The sequence below is a fragment of the Neoarius graeffei genome, chromosome 14, assembly GCF_027579695.1.
Source record: "Neoarius graeffei isolate fNeoGra1 chromosome 14, fNeoGra1.pri, whole genome shotgun sequence".
NCBI classification, from domain to species: domain Eukaryota; kingdom Metazoa; phylum Chordata; class Actinopteri; order Siluriformes; family Ariidae; genus Neoarius; species Neoarius graeffei.
This window is the reverse complement of record NC_083582.1, coordinates 48,042,290-48,060,106: the sequence shown is the minus strand read 5'-3', so window position 1 is coordinate 48,060,106 and position 17,817 is coordinate 48,042,290. Positions and strand designations below refer to the sequence as shown.

The following is a 17,817-nucleotide window of genomic DNA, read 5'->3' as shown; positions in this document are numbered from 1 at the left end:
CGATTAAATATTTTAATCGCTTGACAGCACTAATTATTATTATTAGAGACACTACATGCTGAATTCAGAAACAAGGTAAATAATAAGAAACGTGAACGTGAGCTGTAGATATTTATGCTCAAATCCACTCAAAGTAGGGGGCGGGGCACCATCACGCTGTGACAAGACAAGAACTTTCCTGAGAAATAACGCGTACGTCTGCATCATGCGGGATTTGCGGGCGGGAGCGGGACAAAATATGGCAGGCGCGGGCGGGAGTGGGACTGAAAATCATAATTCTTTGCAGGCGCGGGCGGGAGTGGGACTGCACAATGCGGGCACGGGCGGGAGCGGGACTGAAAAATCCGACCCGCGCAGACCTCTATTGTGAAGCAGGCAATGGTCAAGTGAATCACAAACAAAATTACTGAGGCAAAGACTAAAGGTAGAATCAAAATACACAAAAAAAGTCAAAACCATTAAGGCAAAACACAGATACAAGGCTTGGTAACGTGAGACACTAGGTACAACGCATATCCTTCACCAAGTCTGTGTGTTTACAGAGTCCTTATAAGCACGTGCTGCGATTGCACTTGGATCCGGAACAGGTGCACATACCGTAATTAGTCCTAATGGTGCACTGTGTGTTCCGAGCAGCAACACGCGTCGACATGACAGTGATTTTTTAAATTTTTTTTTATTAAGACTTCAACTCATTGTCACTAAAGGTGGGGGACATGAACTTGGTTCATTATATGTGAAAGTTCATAGTAAAAGAGTTTGTTATAGCACAGTTGCAGGGTAGTATTGTTAATTCAGATAGTAGAGTAGGACTGAGAAGGCACATGTTTCTTGAGAAGAGAGTCTAAGCTGATTGTAAGCAAGGTCTATCGCAGCAGTGTGTTAAACGGTGTTGAAGTGCGTTATCTTTCGTGTAAAATACAGTACTAGTCAAAAGTTTGGACACAATCATAGGTTTTTCTGTATTATGACTATTTTCTACATTTGTAGAACAATACTGAAGGCATCAAAACTATGAAATAACATATGGAACATATATGGAATTATGTAAACAAAGAAAAGTGTTAAAATTATAAGAATAATTATATATTACTTCTCATATTGTAGATTCCTCAAAGTAGCCACCGCTTTGCGCACTATTAGCATCATCTTAACCAGCTTCATGAGCTGGTCACCTGAAATGCTTTTTAATTAACAGGTGTGCCTCGTCAATTAATTAGTCAGTTAATTAGTGGAATTTCTTGCCTTCTTAATGTGTTTCAGCTCAAACAGTAAATAATAATAATAATAATAATAAACAATAATAACAGTAAATAGCTCTATTCCACAACTGTACTAATCCATAATATGTCAAGAACCGCTCAACTAAGTAAAGAGAAACGACATCCATCATTACTTTAAGACATTAAGTGTCTTTTAATTAATAAAAATAAAGGAAAACCATTGAATTCGAAGGTGTGTCCAAACTTTTGACTGGTCGTGTAGATTTTATTACTAGTGAGGATTTCACATTTCAGCATTATTCCCCCCCCCCCCAGTCTTTATACTATAAAATGACCAAAATAAAGGATATGGGAAATATATACATGTTATGTTATTTACCAGCTGGGAGGTCTGTATCGTGAAATACCATGACCGAGGTCTTGAAAGTACTGACCGAGGCCCTCTGGGCCGAGGTCAGTATTCGGGACCAAGATCACGGTATTTCACCATACGGACCGACCTTAAGTTGGTAAATAATTTTTTTTCTTTACCAAATTCTAACAGAAAACAAGAGCGCCCAAAATGGAAAACTGAGCCGAGCCGCAATTTTGAATCCTCATTCACGGCTATAATGCAAATGGCTTCCTCCTTGGTATACAAGTGCACTTCCATGGCAGGAAAAAAACTATATTTTGCCGCCTATGTAGTCCCCTATTTATACAAAATTGAGTCATTCAGGACTCAGCCATATTTTTGCTCGGCGTTGGCAGCAGTTACAGGTTTTTAGCTTTCTCCTGAAATGTTTTCTTTTATTTCTTCTTCCTCAGGGTAGTAAAACTCGCTTTCGCTGTGAACACTGTCATTATCACTATCCATGATGTAAAATTAATGCTATTCTCCTGAGAAATGCTGGCAAACATTTATAAGATTTTTGATAAAAATCTTATAAATAAATCTTATTTTTAAAAAAAGATAAAATGTTGACAAAAATTGCTACTACGTTTGTTGTTGTGAATGAGCGAGTCACCAGAGGTCCGTATCTGGGGTCCATATCGTAGCATATGGACCCGCTTGCCAGCCAATCAGAGCGCAGGATTTGATGGAAACCAGACCGCAAAAAAAAAAAAAAAATTATATTTCTGAAATATAACTGTCAGTTTTATACCAAGATTTCGAGTTAAAATTAAACTGTGTAGAATACATAGTTCACAGCTCTTGTGTTAAGAAACCTCATTATTTTGTTCTTCAGCATCTTTAGTACGTATAGAAAATGGATCTGCTGTTCCATTCCCGAGGAAGCAAAATAAATAATTCCAATTAAATTGACCAGTGTTGTCTGCCTCCGGATAACATTAGTGAGTCCTGGTCTGGGACAAATGGCAAATTAAATAGCTATAAGAGATAATTGTGTGCTCCTATGAAACTGTTCATTATCAGTGCTCTTCGGAAACTGATCAGCATCAAGCTGAAGGTACAGAAAAACAAAAGGAGGAATACTGAAAATTAAGTCAATGCCATATGCATTTATTTTCTGAGTTATTTCCATCTCTACTGAGGCAACTGACAGTCAAAGTGCAATTGGAAACAGTATGGAATGTGTGCTAGTTTTCTTGTATAAATGAAAACACATTTTGTGTGCTACGGCCTGCGCTCACTACATACGATCATAACAAATCAATTAAAAAAAAAAGTTTCCTTTATAACAAGCAACAAACAGTTGGAGAAACATCTGCTGTGAGACACTCACATTCACAAACTGAATAAATGAAACCGCACTTTTGTGAAAAAGAGAGCCATCTCATTCCTTGATGTAAAAAAAAAAAAAAAAAAGAAGTGTGATCTCATGCTTGTTTGTGTCTACTGATTTCTGCAAGTGTGTAATCTAATCATGAGGAGACTGAAGGAACGTTCCTTACGTTTGCTCGACCTCCATGCTGTCGCCTCGGTAACACGAGTGCAGCATGTGTTGACTCTCTTCATCCCACAGGTGTTTTCGGAGAAACCGTGCAGTCTGTTCTGCTCTCTGAAGAAGAGCCTGGTCTCCTAATACTGCCCCCACACGGGCAAATCCTGACAGCATCAGCCCTGTTACAACATGTAAAGCTAAATGTCAGTCATCTATTCAACATACAGAGCTATATTCAGAGTTAAGCTCATACACTGAGGGTTAATTACAGAGATTTCACACACCAGTATTCAAACCACAGTTAGACCTGCTTAGACTTAAAAGTTTTAAGTTCAGAATCACTTTCTTGTGTGTTTGCAAGGCTATTTGACACACTATAAAAATCCACAAAAAGGTTCTAAGAGCATCTTAAAAAGTTAGACTGCCTTTCAGATTTTTCAAGTTTAGGTCATAAAAAGAATTTCCCCGACACCCAATTATTTTTGCTTAGTGAGCCGAAAACCATTGAATTCGAATCACAGACTTCCAATTTTATTAGTTGTTTTTTTTTTAAATGGAACAATTAATGAATTTAAGGTCATGTGGCCCTAAATTCTCTGTTATTTTTTCCCTGCTTCACCATGATCCAATTCAAGATACCATGTCATGCATCACGTGCTGGGCTTTCCCCATTCGCGCAAGGCATTGTGGGATACAAATCTGAAAACAGGAGAGGAAAATGGAGGACGCAAATAAAACACAAAAGACTGACTACAGTAACAGAAAGCGAGAAGAAAAGATGATGTTGCGAAGGAAAGGAAACACAGGGCCAAATTAATAAATATCGGCAGTCAGCGAGCACCTTGGTGTGATTAGCTGTTCATTTAGTGACAAAATGATGTAATGGTTAGTGCACGGTCAAAGCAAACCTGTAGATGGCAGTAATGCAACACTGGATGCCAGCTACTGTAAAACCCAAAAGAAGAAGAAAAAGAAGAGGGTAAACCTGCACATGTGCACAGACTTCCTCTGTCTGCTTGACTGTGCGAAGCAAACGATTTCATGCACATTATTTGGTAGGGAATCCCCTCAAATTAAATAACTTCCCAGCCACAGAATGGCCTGTTTTTCACTGATTTTATGAAACGGAAAGGCCGTCTAGCTTCAATCTGAGACACTGCTTATCCTGAAGACTTTTTTTGAGTTGAAATAAAAGTGATCCATAAGCATATCAGAGGAGCGCTTATTGTCAGCACATTTTCTTTACAGGAGAGTACACAATGTAAAATAGATACTTCATGCTGGGATCAGACTACACAATATTTTTGTCTTTCACAATGGTCACCATGTCAGATTAGTGCCATATATTCTTGCCGCGTCTTGTATGGAAAACTGACAACACTACAAGTTTGACCCCGACCAATCACCGTTCACATCTTTGCAGGGAGGAGGGTCAAGAAATTGTCAAATCATGGCTGTCAAGGAATACTTGATAGGAGATGTGAGAAAATACAAAATATTCTGACATACTAGATTTTCAGTGGGGTGTCGTGAGGCGCCCCAGATGCCACATCACTGTTCTTTGATTAGGTCACACTACAAGACCCGTTTGTCATTCCTGATATCCATATTTGGACCCTATGCTGGAAAATGGTTGGCCACGACAAAATTGTGTCAAAATCAGGCTGAATTCATGTAGTCTGATCCTGGCATAACAGTGTGATAGAACAGCTTAGAACCCATGTACACATTACAATTTCATCACGACTGATTATCTCTTGGCTGCACAAGAGTAACTCCCAGAACACAATTAAAAAAGAAAAACAAAATAAAATAATAGGATGTGATGGATCAAGTGCTATATTGTAGTAACTAATGTGACAATTACAACCAAGACTATTTATGCAGCAATATACTGGCAAAACACTAGAGTCCTATTACATCCATCCATCCTCTACCGCTTATTCAGATCCAGGTCGCAGAGGTAGCAGCCTAAGCAGAGCAGCCCAGACTTCCCTCTCCCCAGCCACCTCCACCAGCTCGTCCGGGGGAATACAGAGAGTGTTCCCAGGCCAGCTGAGAGACATAATCTCTCCAGCATGTCCTGGGTCTGCCCCAGGGTCTCCTCCTGGTGGGGCATGCCCAGAACCCCCCCCTTGGAAGACATCCAGGGGGCATCCTAACAAGGTGGCCGAACCACCTCAACTGACTCCTTTTGATGTGGAGGAGCAGCGGTTCTACTCAGAGTTTCTCCCGACTGACCAAGCTTCTCACCCTGTCTCTAAGTGAGAGCCCAGCCACCCTGCGGAGAAAACTCATTTCTACCGCTTGTATCCGCAATCTCATTCTTTCGGTCACTACAGAGTGGGAACGTAGATGGACCAGTAAATTGAGAGCTTTACCTTTTGGCTCGGCTCTCTCTTTACGACAACAGACCAGTTTAGCGTCCGCATCACTGCTGACGCTGCCCCGATCCGTCTGTCCAACTCCCGCTCCCCCCACCCTCACTCGTGAACAAAACCCTGAGACACTTAAACTCCTCCACTTTAGGTAGCAACTCCCCCCTGACCTGGAGTAGGCACTCCACTCATTTCCGGCTGAGCGCCATGGCCACGGATTTGGAGGTGCTGATCCTCATCCCAGCCGCTTCGCACTCGGCTGCAAACCGTCCCAGCGCATGCTGTAAGTCACAGATTGATGAAGCCAACAGGACCACATCATCCACAAAAAGCAGAGACATGATCCTGCTGCCACCAAACCGGACACCCTCTGCCCCTTGGCTGCGCCTAGAAATTCTGTCCATAAAATTCTGTCCTATTATGTCTTGGTTTTTTTATTATTGTTAAGATTTATTTATTTCAATATTTGCCATCCTCTCATTTATATAAGACTTTCTATTTGTCAGTTGCCCTTTGCTTTTATGTTGATTCAGATCACAAAGAAAATATTTAATTCTACACTCTGCATTTTTTATCCCTGATTTTTTTTAGTCTTAAAGGCAAGTGCTTGCATTTAAAGGCAATGGTCTATAATGCTAATGCAAAACCCCCATCTGGGACACTAAAGAAAAATCTGGCAACTTCAGACGCCCGAACTAAAAGCAGGTGATTGCATATTTTGAATGGCACACTCAGAAAATTTGCTGAAGCACATGCTTAGTCCATCTCTAGACACTCTTTATTTACAGCATTTGTGTAAACTCCCCCCACATAAATTCTAAAGTTTAAAAAAAAAAGCCACCCTTTCTGACTCTGTGAGAGTCAGATAAATAGCTCATGCCGTAAACGTCTTTGCCTGCCTTTGCCTCATCTATAGATTATTATTAAAATCTCTCTATGGTAATAATAGTAAAGGCAAGGCTTAAAGAATTGTCACCAATGCTGATGGATGGTTGATTCCTCACTGAAGCAACACCAGGACAAAAAAAAAACCCACCCACAAAATCACTAACAACATACCCATCAGTTCTTCATTTCCTCACAGAAGAGTGTGAGAAGCCCTGTCATCGCTGATTAATGCAAGTTCCTTTGGAGGTACAGATACAGTTTTAGTGAATTAGCAAAGTAATGGAGTGTATCGTACTAAGGACGGCTATGATTAAACGATGTCTCGTATTTCTTCAATTAAAAAAGAAAATCACTTCATTAATCACTATGGGAGCTGAAATCACACGCAGAGATCTGAAAGGACCCTGTAATGTTTTGATAGCCTTTCATTACCTCAGCATGTACACAGAACAGAATGTGCTGTTAAAAAAAAAAAAAAAGTGGCACGGCATTAGTCAACCTCAAGAAAATATACACAGCAGTGTTGCTGTTAGGAAACAATGCTGTGATCTTGCATTTATAAAACATGATCAATAATGCAAGCGGGTAAGATTATTTTAGTCGTGCCTCTGAACTTATTTAGGGAACACACTAAGTGAATAGGAGTAATTCTTTACAACAGTAGATATCAATATCAGTCCAACAGCTGATCACTGATATTCTTACAAGTATATTTTTATGCATTGGAATTTTTGTAAATGTATTTTTATGCAAATATGACTTCATCTAATTAAATCTACATATGTAACAAAACTAAAATCTATTAATTGAATTAAATGCATATGTGCAATGTTGGAAAATAATGATATGTGACATCCATCCAACAGTCATAATTCTGATAGTCATTTTTGGCTAAATTATAAAAAGAACACATTTCATGAATGAAAGTTATCTAGAATTATTTAGACTTTTAGCTCTGAATGTAGAAGAAAAAAAAATAGATTTTGAGGAAAATGGCTTCCAAATACAATGTGACTTCATATGTTCCCACTGTGCTTTAGAGGCTTTATAAAGGAAACTGATAAAGCCTGACACATATAGAGGATATTACACGGTTGCACGATGATATGAAGTTAAACAAATGAGACAAAAATATTACGCTTGGTCATTTATTTAATGAGGAAAACAATCCATTACTACATATCTGAGTGGCAAAAGTATGTGAACCTTTGCTTTCAGTATCTGGTGTGACCCTCTTGTGCAGCAATAACTGCAACCAAACATTTCCAGTAACTGTTGATCAGTCCTGCACACCGGCTTGGAGGAATTTTAGCCCATTCCTCCGTACTGAACAGTTTCAACTCTGGGATGTTGGTGGGTTTCTTCACATGAACTGCTCGCTGCAGGTCCTTCCACAACATTTCGATTGGATTAAAGGTCAGGACTTTGACTTGGCCATTCCAAAACATTAACTTTATTCTTCTTTAACCATTCTTTGGTAGAACAACTTGTGTGCTTAGGGTCGTTGTCTTGCTGCATGACCCACCTTCTCTTGAGATTCAGTTCATGGACAGATGTCCTGACATTTTCCTTTAGAATTCACTGGTATAATTCAGAATTCATTGTTCCATCAATGATGGCAAGCCATCCTGGCCAAGATGCAGCAGAACAGGCCCAAACCATGATACTACCACCACGATGTTTCACAGATGGGATAAGGTTCTTATGCTGGAAGGCAGTGTATTCCTTTCTCCAAACAGAACGCTTCTCATTGAAAACAAAAACTTCTATTTTGGTCTCATCTGTTCACAAAACATTTTTCCAATAGCCTTCTGGCTTGTCCACGTGATCTTTGCTGCTTGTCTGCAGTTTGCTAATGTTCTTTTTGGAGAGCAGTGGCTTTCTCCTTGCAACCCTGCCATGCACACCATTATTGTTCAGTGTTCTCCTGATGGTGGACTCATGAACATTAACATCAGGCAATGTGAGAGAGGCCTTCAGTTGCTTAGAAGTTACCCTGGGGTCCTTTGTGACCTCGTCGACTATTACATGCCTTGCTCTTGGAATGCTCTTTCTTGGTCGACCACTCCTGGGGAGGGTAACAATGGTATTGAATTTCCTCCATTTCTATCTGTCTGACAGAAATGGAGGAAATTTGCAATCTGTCTGACTGTGGATTGGTGGAGTCCAAACTCTTTAGAGATGGTTTTGTAACCTTTTCCAGCCTGATGAGCATCAACAACGCTTTTTTTCTGAGGTCCTCAGAAATCTCCTTTGTTCGTACCATGATACACTTCCACAAACATGTGCTGTGAAGATCAGTCTTTGATAGATCCCTGTTCTTTAAATAAACCAGGGTGCCCACTCACACCTGATTGTCATCCCATTGATTGAAAACACCTGACTCTAATTTCACCTTCAAATTAACTGCTAATCCTAGAGGTTCACATACAACCCCGATTCCAAAAAAGTTGGGACAAAGTACAAATTGTAAATAAAAACGGAATGCAATAATTTACAAATCTCAAAAACTGATATTGTATTCACAATAGAACATAGACAACATATCAAATGTCGAAAGTGAGACATTTTGAAATTTCATGCCAAATATTGGCTCATTTGAAATTTCATGACAGCAACACATCTCAAAAACGTTGGGACAGGGGCAATAAGAGGCTGGAAAAGTTAAAGGTACAAAAAAGGAACAGCTGGAGGACCAAATTGCAATTCATTAGGTCAACTGGCAATAGGTCATTAACATGACTGGGTATAAAAAGAGCATCTTGGAGTGGCAGTGGCTCTCAGAAGTAAAGATGGGAAGAGGATCACCAATCCCCCCAATTCTGCGCCGACAAATAGTGGCGCAATATCAGAAAGGAGTTCGACAGTGTAAAATTGCAAAGAGTTTGAACATATCATCATCTACAGTGCATAATATCATCAAAAGATTCAGAGAGTCTGGAAGAATCTCTGTGCGTAACATACAGTCATGCTTCTGTATTGGAAATCACAAAATGGGCTCAGGAATATTTCCAGAGAACATTATCTGTGAACACAATTCACCATGCCATCTGCCGTTGCCAGCTAAAACTCTATAGTTCAAAGAAGAAGCCGTATCTAAACATGATACAGAAGCGCAGACGTCTTCTCTGGGCCAAGGCTCATTTAAAATGGACTGTGGCAAAGTGGAAAACTGTTCTGTGGTCAGACGAATCAAAATTTGAAGTTCTTTATGGAAATCAGGGACACCGTGTCATTCGGACTAAAGAGGAGAAGGACGACCCAAGTTGTTATCAGCGCTCAGTTCAGAAGCCTGCATCTCTGATGGTATGGGGTTGCATTAGTGCGTGTGGCACGGGCAGCTTACACATCTGGAAAGACACCATCAATGCTGAAAAGTATATCCAGCTTCTAGAGCACTATATGCTCCCATCCAGACGACGTCTCTTTCAGGGAAGACCTTGCATTTTCCAACATGACAATGCCAAACCACATACTGCATTAATTACAGCATCATGGCTGTGTAGAAGAAGGGTCCGGGTACTGAACTGGCCAGCCTGCAGTCCAGATCTTTCACCCATAGAAAACATTTGGCGCATCATAAAACAGAAGATGCAACAAAAAAGACCTAAGACAGTTGAGCAACTAGAATCCTACATTAGACAAGAACGGGCTAACATTCCTATCCCTAAACTTGAGCAACTTGTCTCCTCAGTCCCCAGACATTTACAGACTGTTGTAAAGAGAAAAGGGGATGTCTCACAGTGGTAAACATGGCCTTGTCCCAACTTTTTTGAGATGTGTTGTCATGAAATTTAAAAATCACCTAATTTTTCTCTTTAAATGATACATTTTCTCAGTTTAAACATTTGATATGTCATCTATGTTCTATTCTGATTAAAATATGGAATTTTGAAACTTCCACATCATTGCATTCCGTTTTTATTTACAATTTGTTCTTTGTCCCAACTTTTTCGGAATTGGGGTTGTACTTTTGGCACTCACAGATATGTAATATTGCATCATTTTCCTCAATAAATAAATGACCAAGTATAATATTTTTGTCTCATTTGTTTAACTGGGTTCTCTTTATCTACTTTTAGGACTTGTGTGAAAACCTGATGATGTTTTAGATCATATTTATGCAGAAATATAGAAAATTCTAAAGGGTTCACAAACTTTCAAGCACCACAGTATAAGCTGATCTGTATCTCAGAAAGCAAGCTTTTCAGGCATATATTACATGATGTGATTGCACCAAGTGGGTGGTGTTTAAAAGTCTTCTTGTGTGTGGACAAAAACAAAGAAATAAACACTTTGGATATTTTTATATTACCAAAATCAGCAAAAATCTGAAAAAGGATTGACATGACTAGCTGTGGTGTCTTGCCTTAACTAAATCTGGTTACCTTGATTAAATCGCTGCATAAGCTTAAGTAAAAAGACTAAAGCAGAAAATATTTAAGGTGCATATGGATCGTACCATTCCATGAAGCCAACATTTTAGTGTCCAGGTGAGGTGGAGGCCGCGCTCCGCGTACATCGGCCAGTTTGGCCCTGGCACTGGCCAACACTTCAGTCACCTTATTCACACTCAGGCCAAAGTGCGCAGCAGTGAGCTCCACTGAATAACGCACAATCAGCACATTCTGACCCTGCAGCTCTCCATGTGGATCCTACAGGTACACACAAAAACAAAAGAGGAACACAAAGTCCAGATCATGCATGCATATTACAAAGTAGACAAGAGTGCTCTGAGAGCACAATATCCCCCGCTAGCAACTCTGCTAAAATGCAATTGAATTGAACGAAATTGCAATATGTGTATTAACGACATATACCAAAGAATCCTGTCAAGTTTCATGAAATTCCTCAAAAAATTGAGAGAGGAGTTGATTTCAGAAAGTGAGTACCCTTCCCGGGATGGACGGACATCGCCACGACATAATCCCCCTTCGGGCCTTTCGGCCAGTAGGGGATAAAAACTAACCTGATATAGTATAAACATACAAAGGTTAAGATTTTGTATAAAGTGGTTTCCAAAGTGGCACAACAGAAAAACATTCACCCTAACATCATGAAATTGAGAGTTTGAATCCCAAAGATTCCACAGCTATCCATGGCAGGGAGAAAAACGGACCATGATCTCCGGTTGGGAGGAGTGGAATGTCTTCATTCCCCTATCAGTCACAGCAACACTAGACACCTGAGGGTGTTTAAGAGGTTGTGTATAAGGAAGAAGGTAGACAGCGCTTTCCTCAGTGTGTGTTATGCTGCCCAGTGAGCAGCAGTTCAGAAAGATGTGGTTGGCTGTTTTCATGAGTCTTTGAGGAAGCATGTTAGCCTTCACCCTCCTGGTTTGGTAGCTGTCAGATGATAGTAAAGAACTGGAATTATCTAATTATTGAGTCTCATGATGATGTCAGGGGAAAAAAAATCTAAATACAAAGACAAGTTCACATCTACAGGGTGTTTCAAAAACTTTTACATCATTTCACAATCTAATAACTTTATCAATTCTCGTTCAGGCGGCACGGTGGTGTAGTGGTTAGCGCTGTCGCCTCACAGCAAGAAGGTCCTGGGTTCGAGCCCCATGGCCGGCGAGGGCCTTTCTGTGTGGAGTTTGCATGTTCTCCCCGTGTCCGCGTGGGTTTCCTCCGGGTGCTCCGGTTTCCCCCACAGTCCAAAGACATGCAGGTTAGGTTAACTGGTGACTCTAAATTGACTGTAGGTGTGAATGTGAGTGTGAATGGTTGTCTGTGTCCATGTGTCAGCCCTGTGATGACCTGGCGACTTGTCCAGGGTGTACCCCGCCTTTCGCCCGTAGTCAGCTGGGATAGGCTCCAGCTTGCCTGCGACCCTGTAGAAGGATAAAGCGGCTAGAGATAATGAGATGAGATGAATTCTCGTTCAGTTGACCTCAAATTTTAAACAGCATGTGTGGAAGCAGGTCAAAATTTTATGCTTTTATCTTTTTAGGTATAGAAATGCCATTCATTGGAAAAGAAAAGGCGTTTTGTGCGTTAGAGTACGCTTGAACACAGTCGAACAAGACCGTACAGCGTGCATTTATGAGAGCATTCTCTAAAAATGCACCAACTGCAATGAAGATTTGGACATGGCACAAAAAGTTCAAAGAGGAAGGCTGTGTGTGTGCAGGGCAAAAGGAGCTGGACAACCACCAGCATCAGAAGAGACGGTCGAACGAGTGGGTTCACGAATATAGAAAATTTGTGAAATCGTTCATGGAATCCACATACCTTTGAATTTCTCATTCAAATTTTGAGGAATAAATCTTATATTGCTCAACATTAAGCCTGTTCAGTTTCATTTGCCTTGACTATGTAGTTTCTGGGATATTTACATCTCAGATAATATCAAAATATTTTGAAAACACCCTGTATATAGGAAAGACAATTTGAAAACTAAAATGCAAGTAGTTAAAAGTACTGAATAGATAATTTCCAAATAATTAACTGAAAAAGCAAAGTAATATAATTTTTCTTCTAAAAAAAAAAAAGACAAATGTTTGCAATAGAATTTGAAAATGTGTTATTAATAAGTTAAAGGGGAACTGAAGTCATTTTTAAAGTTGCTTTATTTCTTAATTAACGTGTTATTCAATTATGTTTTCGGTCTTATTAACCTTACATCATGACTTGTATTGGCATATTATATTCCACTTATCGGCCTTTTCAGTTTTTAGCCATGTTGAATGTAGTTCGTATGGTCCACGGCAGGCATCGCTTATCTGTGTGATCTTCACGAGACTTGTGCGAGACTTCAAACGTGAAGTGTCAGCGCCGCTATTTTAAAAACTATTTACACAGCGGCCAGATCGCCATATAATTCCGATTTAGATTAATTTCGAGATTTGCCAGCTTCATCAGTGATGGAAATTATTCCATGCGACTTCGAACCAACATGGAGTAGAGAAGAGTTGGAAAGACGACAGGATAAGGACTAGTCCGTCGCGCTGGGATTTACGTCATTACTGTCGCTCAGTTAAAACATTGCCAGATCAGGCGGATGGTGGGTTTTCAAAATAATAAATACATGCATGTATTTTTGTGATAAATACATATTATACCGGGCGGCACGGTGGTGTAGTGGTTAGCGCTGTCGCCTCACAGCAAGAAGGTCCGGGTTCGAGCCCCGTGGCCGGCGAGGGCCTTTCTGTGTGGAGTTTGCATGTTCTCCCCGTGTTCGCGTGGGTTTCCTCGGGGTGCTCCGGTTTCCCCCACAGTCCAAACACATGCAGGTTAGGTTAACTGGTGACTCTAAATTGACCGTAGGTGTGAATGTGAGTGTGAATGGTTGTCTGTGCCTATGTGTCAGCCCTGTGATGACCTGGCGACTTGTCGAGGGTGTACCCCGCCTTTCGCCCGTAGTCAGCCGAGATAGGCTCCAGCTTGCCTGCGACCCTGTAGAAGGATAAAGCAGCTAGAGATAATGAGATGAGACATATTATACCGAGCGCATTTCCCACATAATCCTCACTAAGGTTTCGGACAGCACTACAAAATGGCTTCCCCACTATATAGTGAGTAGGGAGCGATTTCGGACACAGGGAAAACTTCCGGTTTGATTACGTCAGCATTAGAAGGAGGGTGCGCACGTCTTTTGACAACGTTGGCAGGTGTTGGTCACTTTGATTTCCGCTGTACGTTTTACTTCCGTCCTATGATGTCTCACACAGGTCTCAGCAAATCTTGTTTACGGCCATTGCTTTGACATATGGACTGATATATTACATAGCATATTTCAAAACACTCATAACTTGCTATAGCAGTGACAAAGTAGCTGTCAGAAATGCATTCCTACATTTTATAAAATGAGATTCACAGAATTTTGATAATAAAGAGTTTGCCTTTAGCTCTCCTTTAATGACCACATGACTTTCACTACACAGGTCCCTTATTGACAATCCTGAACCGAGATAATGATACTATATTGCACAGAAATCTGGGACTGGTAAAAAGAGTCATGGCTTTCCTTGCTCTGTTCTCGGACCTCAACAATGCTGCATGTTTTCCAAGACCAGTCAGACTTTTCACCCACATTGATGAGCAATTTGTGAGGATGTATGACTGCATGACTAAATAACTTAAACAGCTATTAATACTGCTTGTATCTCTGTAGGTGGAGTTACCATGATTTTAAAATGATATGGAATTAATAAAACAGGCCATGTATTCTTCTTCTTTCGGCTGCTCTCTACGTTCAGGGTCGCCACAGCAGATCTGTTCTGCATATTTGATTTGGCGTAGGTTTTACAGGGATGCGCTTCCTGATGCAACCCTCCCCAGTCTATCTGAACTTGGGACTGGAATTAAGTATGCACCATCTTGTACATTCCCAGCGGTTGGGTATTTTACTTGATCTGCATGTCTTTGAACCATGGGGGAAACTAGAGCACCCAAAGGAAACCCACGCAGGTATGGGGAGAACATGCAAACTCCACACAGAAAGGTCTCCGCCGGCTGTGAGGTTCAAACCCGGAACCTTCTTGCCGTGAGGCGACAGTGCTAACCACTACACCACCACCATATTGATTAGTTAAAAATCGCTCTTAAAACTCAACATATATCCACATTCAAGAGATATCCCTACTCCATATTTAGGATTATAGTATGTCTTTATAACTGAGGTTGCTGCAGTATAAAAATACTTGAGTAATATAAATGTGTGTGTATTGTGCTCATAAATTTATTTAACTGCATTTATTTTCAGGTTATTATTTGTTTTCATACCACACAGCACACTGCTAAACTTATGTTTGTTATAAATCAATGTTAAATAAATTCGACCTGCTCCGGCTGTACGTTGCCTTGTTCTTTAACACCGTAATGATGCATAAAGATGTCAGCTTGTGTTGCACCCCCAGTGGCCTCGTCCACTGTGTTTGAGAGCAGCTCTCTGATCTCCGCTGCTGTCCACACACAGAACGCACCTTCCCTTTTTTTGCTGGACTCGGCTGTGGGTAGAGAGTCTGCATCCTCAGCGCTGTAGAAGCCACCAGACTGCAGGGGGGAGCACAGTGTTAGAAAATAAATTCAAGTTCCTTATTATATAATACATGATTAGAACACATGATTACCCATGTTAACACAAAAATATAGTTATCTATATTATCCTTTCCAGAAGAAGTCACTGGGACAACATACACGTGGCTTAATTAGAGATTCATTCTGCTGAGCGCTCTAGACAATCCCAGGATGCCTTATTAAAATGGATCCTAAGAGATTGAGGTTCACAGAACGGTACGAGAAACGTTTTTTGTTGACCCTTGCAATGTAACCTCTTCCTTTTAGTGTAAATGCATGAAATCTGACTTATGCCACGAGAGCTCATGTTAAAAAATACATTTGTACTACATTAGGGTGGGGAATTCTTCATAATTGCTTTCTAAATCATAAGAAATATATAACCCTCATTGAAAAGGATTTTAATTGCCTTTCATTCACTGACACTGGACTATTTATCATTCCATGTGCATGGTGGTATGACCTCAAAATGTGACGAGTTTTCCACCATCTGCTTACTGTACAGTGGTGCTTGAAAGTTTGTGAACCCTTTAGAATTTTCTATATTTATGCATAAATATGACCTAAAGCATCATCAGATTTTCACACAAGTCCTAAAAGTAGATAAAGAGAACCCAGTTAAACAAATGAGACAAAAAATATGATACTTGGTCATTTATTTATTGAGGAAAATGATCCAATATTACATATCTGTGAGTGGCAAAATTATGTGAACCTCTAGGATTAGCAGTTAATTTGAAGGTGAAATTAGAGTCAGGTGTTTTCAATCAATGGGATGACAATCAGGTGTGAGTGGGCACCCTGTTTTATTTAAAGAACAGGGATCTATCAAAGTCTGATCTTCACAACACATGTTTGTGGAAGTGTATCATGGCACGAACAAAGGAGATTTCTGAGGACCTCAGAAAAAGCGTTGTTGATGCTCATCAGGCTGGAAAAGGTTACAAAAGCATCTCTAAAGAGCTTGGACTCCACCAATCCACAGTCAGACAGATTGTGTACAAATGGAGGAAATTCAAGACCATTGTTACCCTCCCCAGGAGTGATCGACCAACAAACAGCACTCCAAGAGCAAGGCGTGTAATAGTCGGCGAGGTCACAAAGGACCCCAGGGTAACTTCTAAACAACTGAAGGCCTCTCTCACATTGGTTAATGTTCATGAGTCCACCATCAGGAGAACACTGAACAGCAATGGTGTGCATGGCAGGGTTGCAAGGAGAAAGCCACTGCTCTCCAAAAAGAACATTGCTGCTCATTTGCAGTTTGTTAAAGATCATGTGGACAAGCCAGAAGGCTATTGGAAAAATGTTTTGTGAACGGATGAGACCAAAATAGAACTTTTTGGTTTCAATGAGAAGCGTTATGTTTGGAGAAAGGAAAACACTGCATTCCAGCATAAGAACCTCATCCCATCTGTGAAACATGGTGGTGGTAGTATCATGGTTTGGGCCTGTTTTGCTGCATCTGGGCCAGGACAGCTTGCCATCATTGATGGAACAATGAATTCTGAATTATACCAGTGGATTCTAAAGGAAAATGTCAGGACATCTGTTCATGAACTGAATTTCAAGAGAAGGTGGGTCATGCAGCAAGACAACGACCCTAAGCACACAAGTCGTTCTACCAAAGAATGGTTAAAGAAGAATAAAGTTAATGTTTTGGAATGGCCAAGTCAATGTCCTGACCTTAATCCAATGGAAATGTTGTGGAAGGACCTGAAGCGAGCAGTTCATGTGAGGAAACCCACCAACATCCCAGAGTTGAAGCTGTTCTGTATGGAGGAATGGGCTAAAATTCCTCCAAGCCGGTGTGCAGGACTGATCCACAGTTACTGGAAACATTTAGCTGCAGTTATTGCTGCACAAGGGGGTCACACCAGATACTGAAAGCAAAAGGTTCACATACTTTTGCCACTCACAGATATGTAATATTGGATGATTTTCCTCAATAAATAAATGACCATGTATAATATTTTTATTTCATTTGTTTAACTGGGTTCTCTTTATCTACTTTTAGGACTTGTGTGAAAAGCTGATGATGTTTTCGGTCATATTTATGCAGAAATATAGAAAATTCTAAAGGGTTCACAAACTTTCAGGCACCACTGTAACTCAGCAAGGCAATGGTGAGTAAGAACTAGTAAGAATAATGATGCTGCACCTGGTGGCTCAGGTCTCTGGAGACGTAGTGCAACACATCACGGGACACATCTGCGAATAAGCATTCACCGGAAACCTGTCATAAAAAGCAATAACAGTAGCACATCATCAGATTACTGAGCTAAGTCATAGCTTTCATGGAGTGCCAGAATTTATAAAAATCACTGGATTATCTGTCAAAGTAAAGCTGCATTTAGAAACAATGTACTAAACTTAAAATGTTATAACAAGAATATGTAGAATAGAATACCTTTAT

The 17,817-nt window shown here is 40.4% G+C and overlaps 1 protein-coding gene across 1 annotated transcript in view; it reads right to left on the bottom strand.

Moving 5' to 3' along the window:
- The window catches only part of spata20 (spermatogenesis associated 20), a 102,857-nt gene that overhangs the window by 62,885 nt on the left and 22,155 nt on the right, over positions 1 to 17,817 (bottom strand). Inside the window, exons 9-12 of the mRNA XM_060939887.1 lie at positions 17,563 to 17,637; positions 15,165 to 15,377; positions 10,838 to 11,030; positions 3,120 to 3,288 (exon numbers count right to left, since the gene is read on the bottom strand). Coding sequence (XP_060795870.1) covers positions 3,120 to 3,288; positions 10,838 to 11,030; positions 15,165 to 15,377; positions 17,563 to 17,637 — 650 coding nt within the window. The remainder of the gene's footprint in view (positions 1 to 3,119; positions 3,289 to 10,837; positions 11,031 to 15,164; positions 15,378 to 17,562; positions 17,638 to 17,817) is intronic.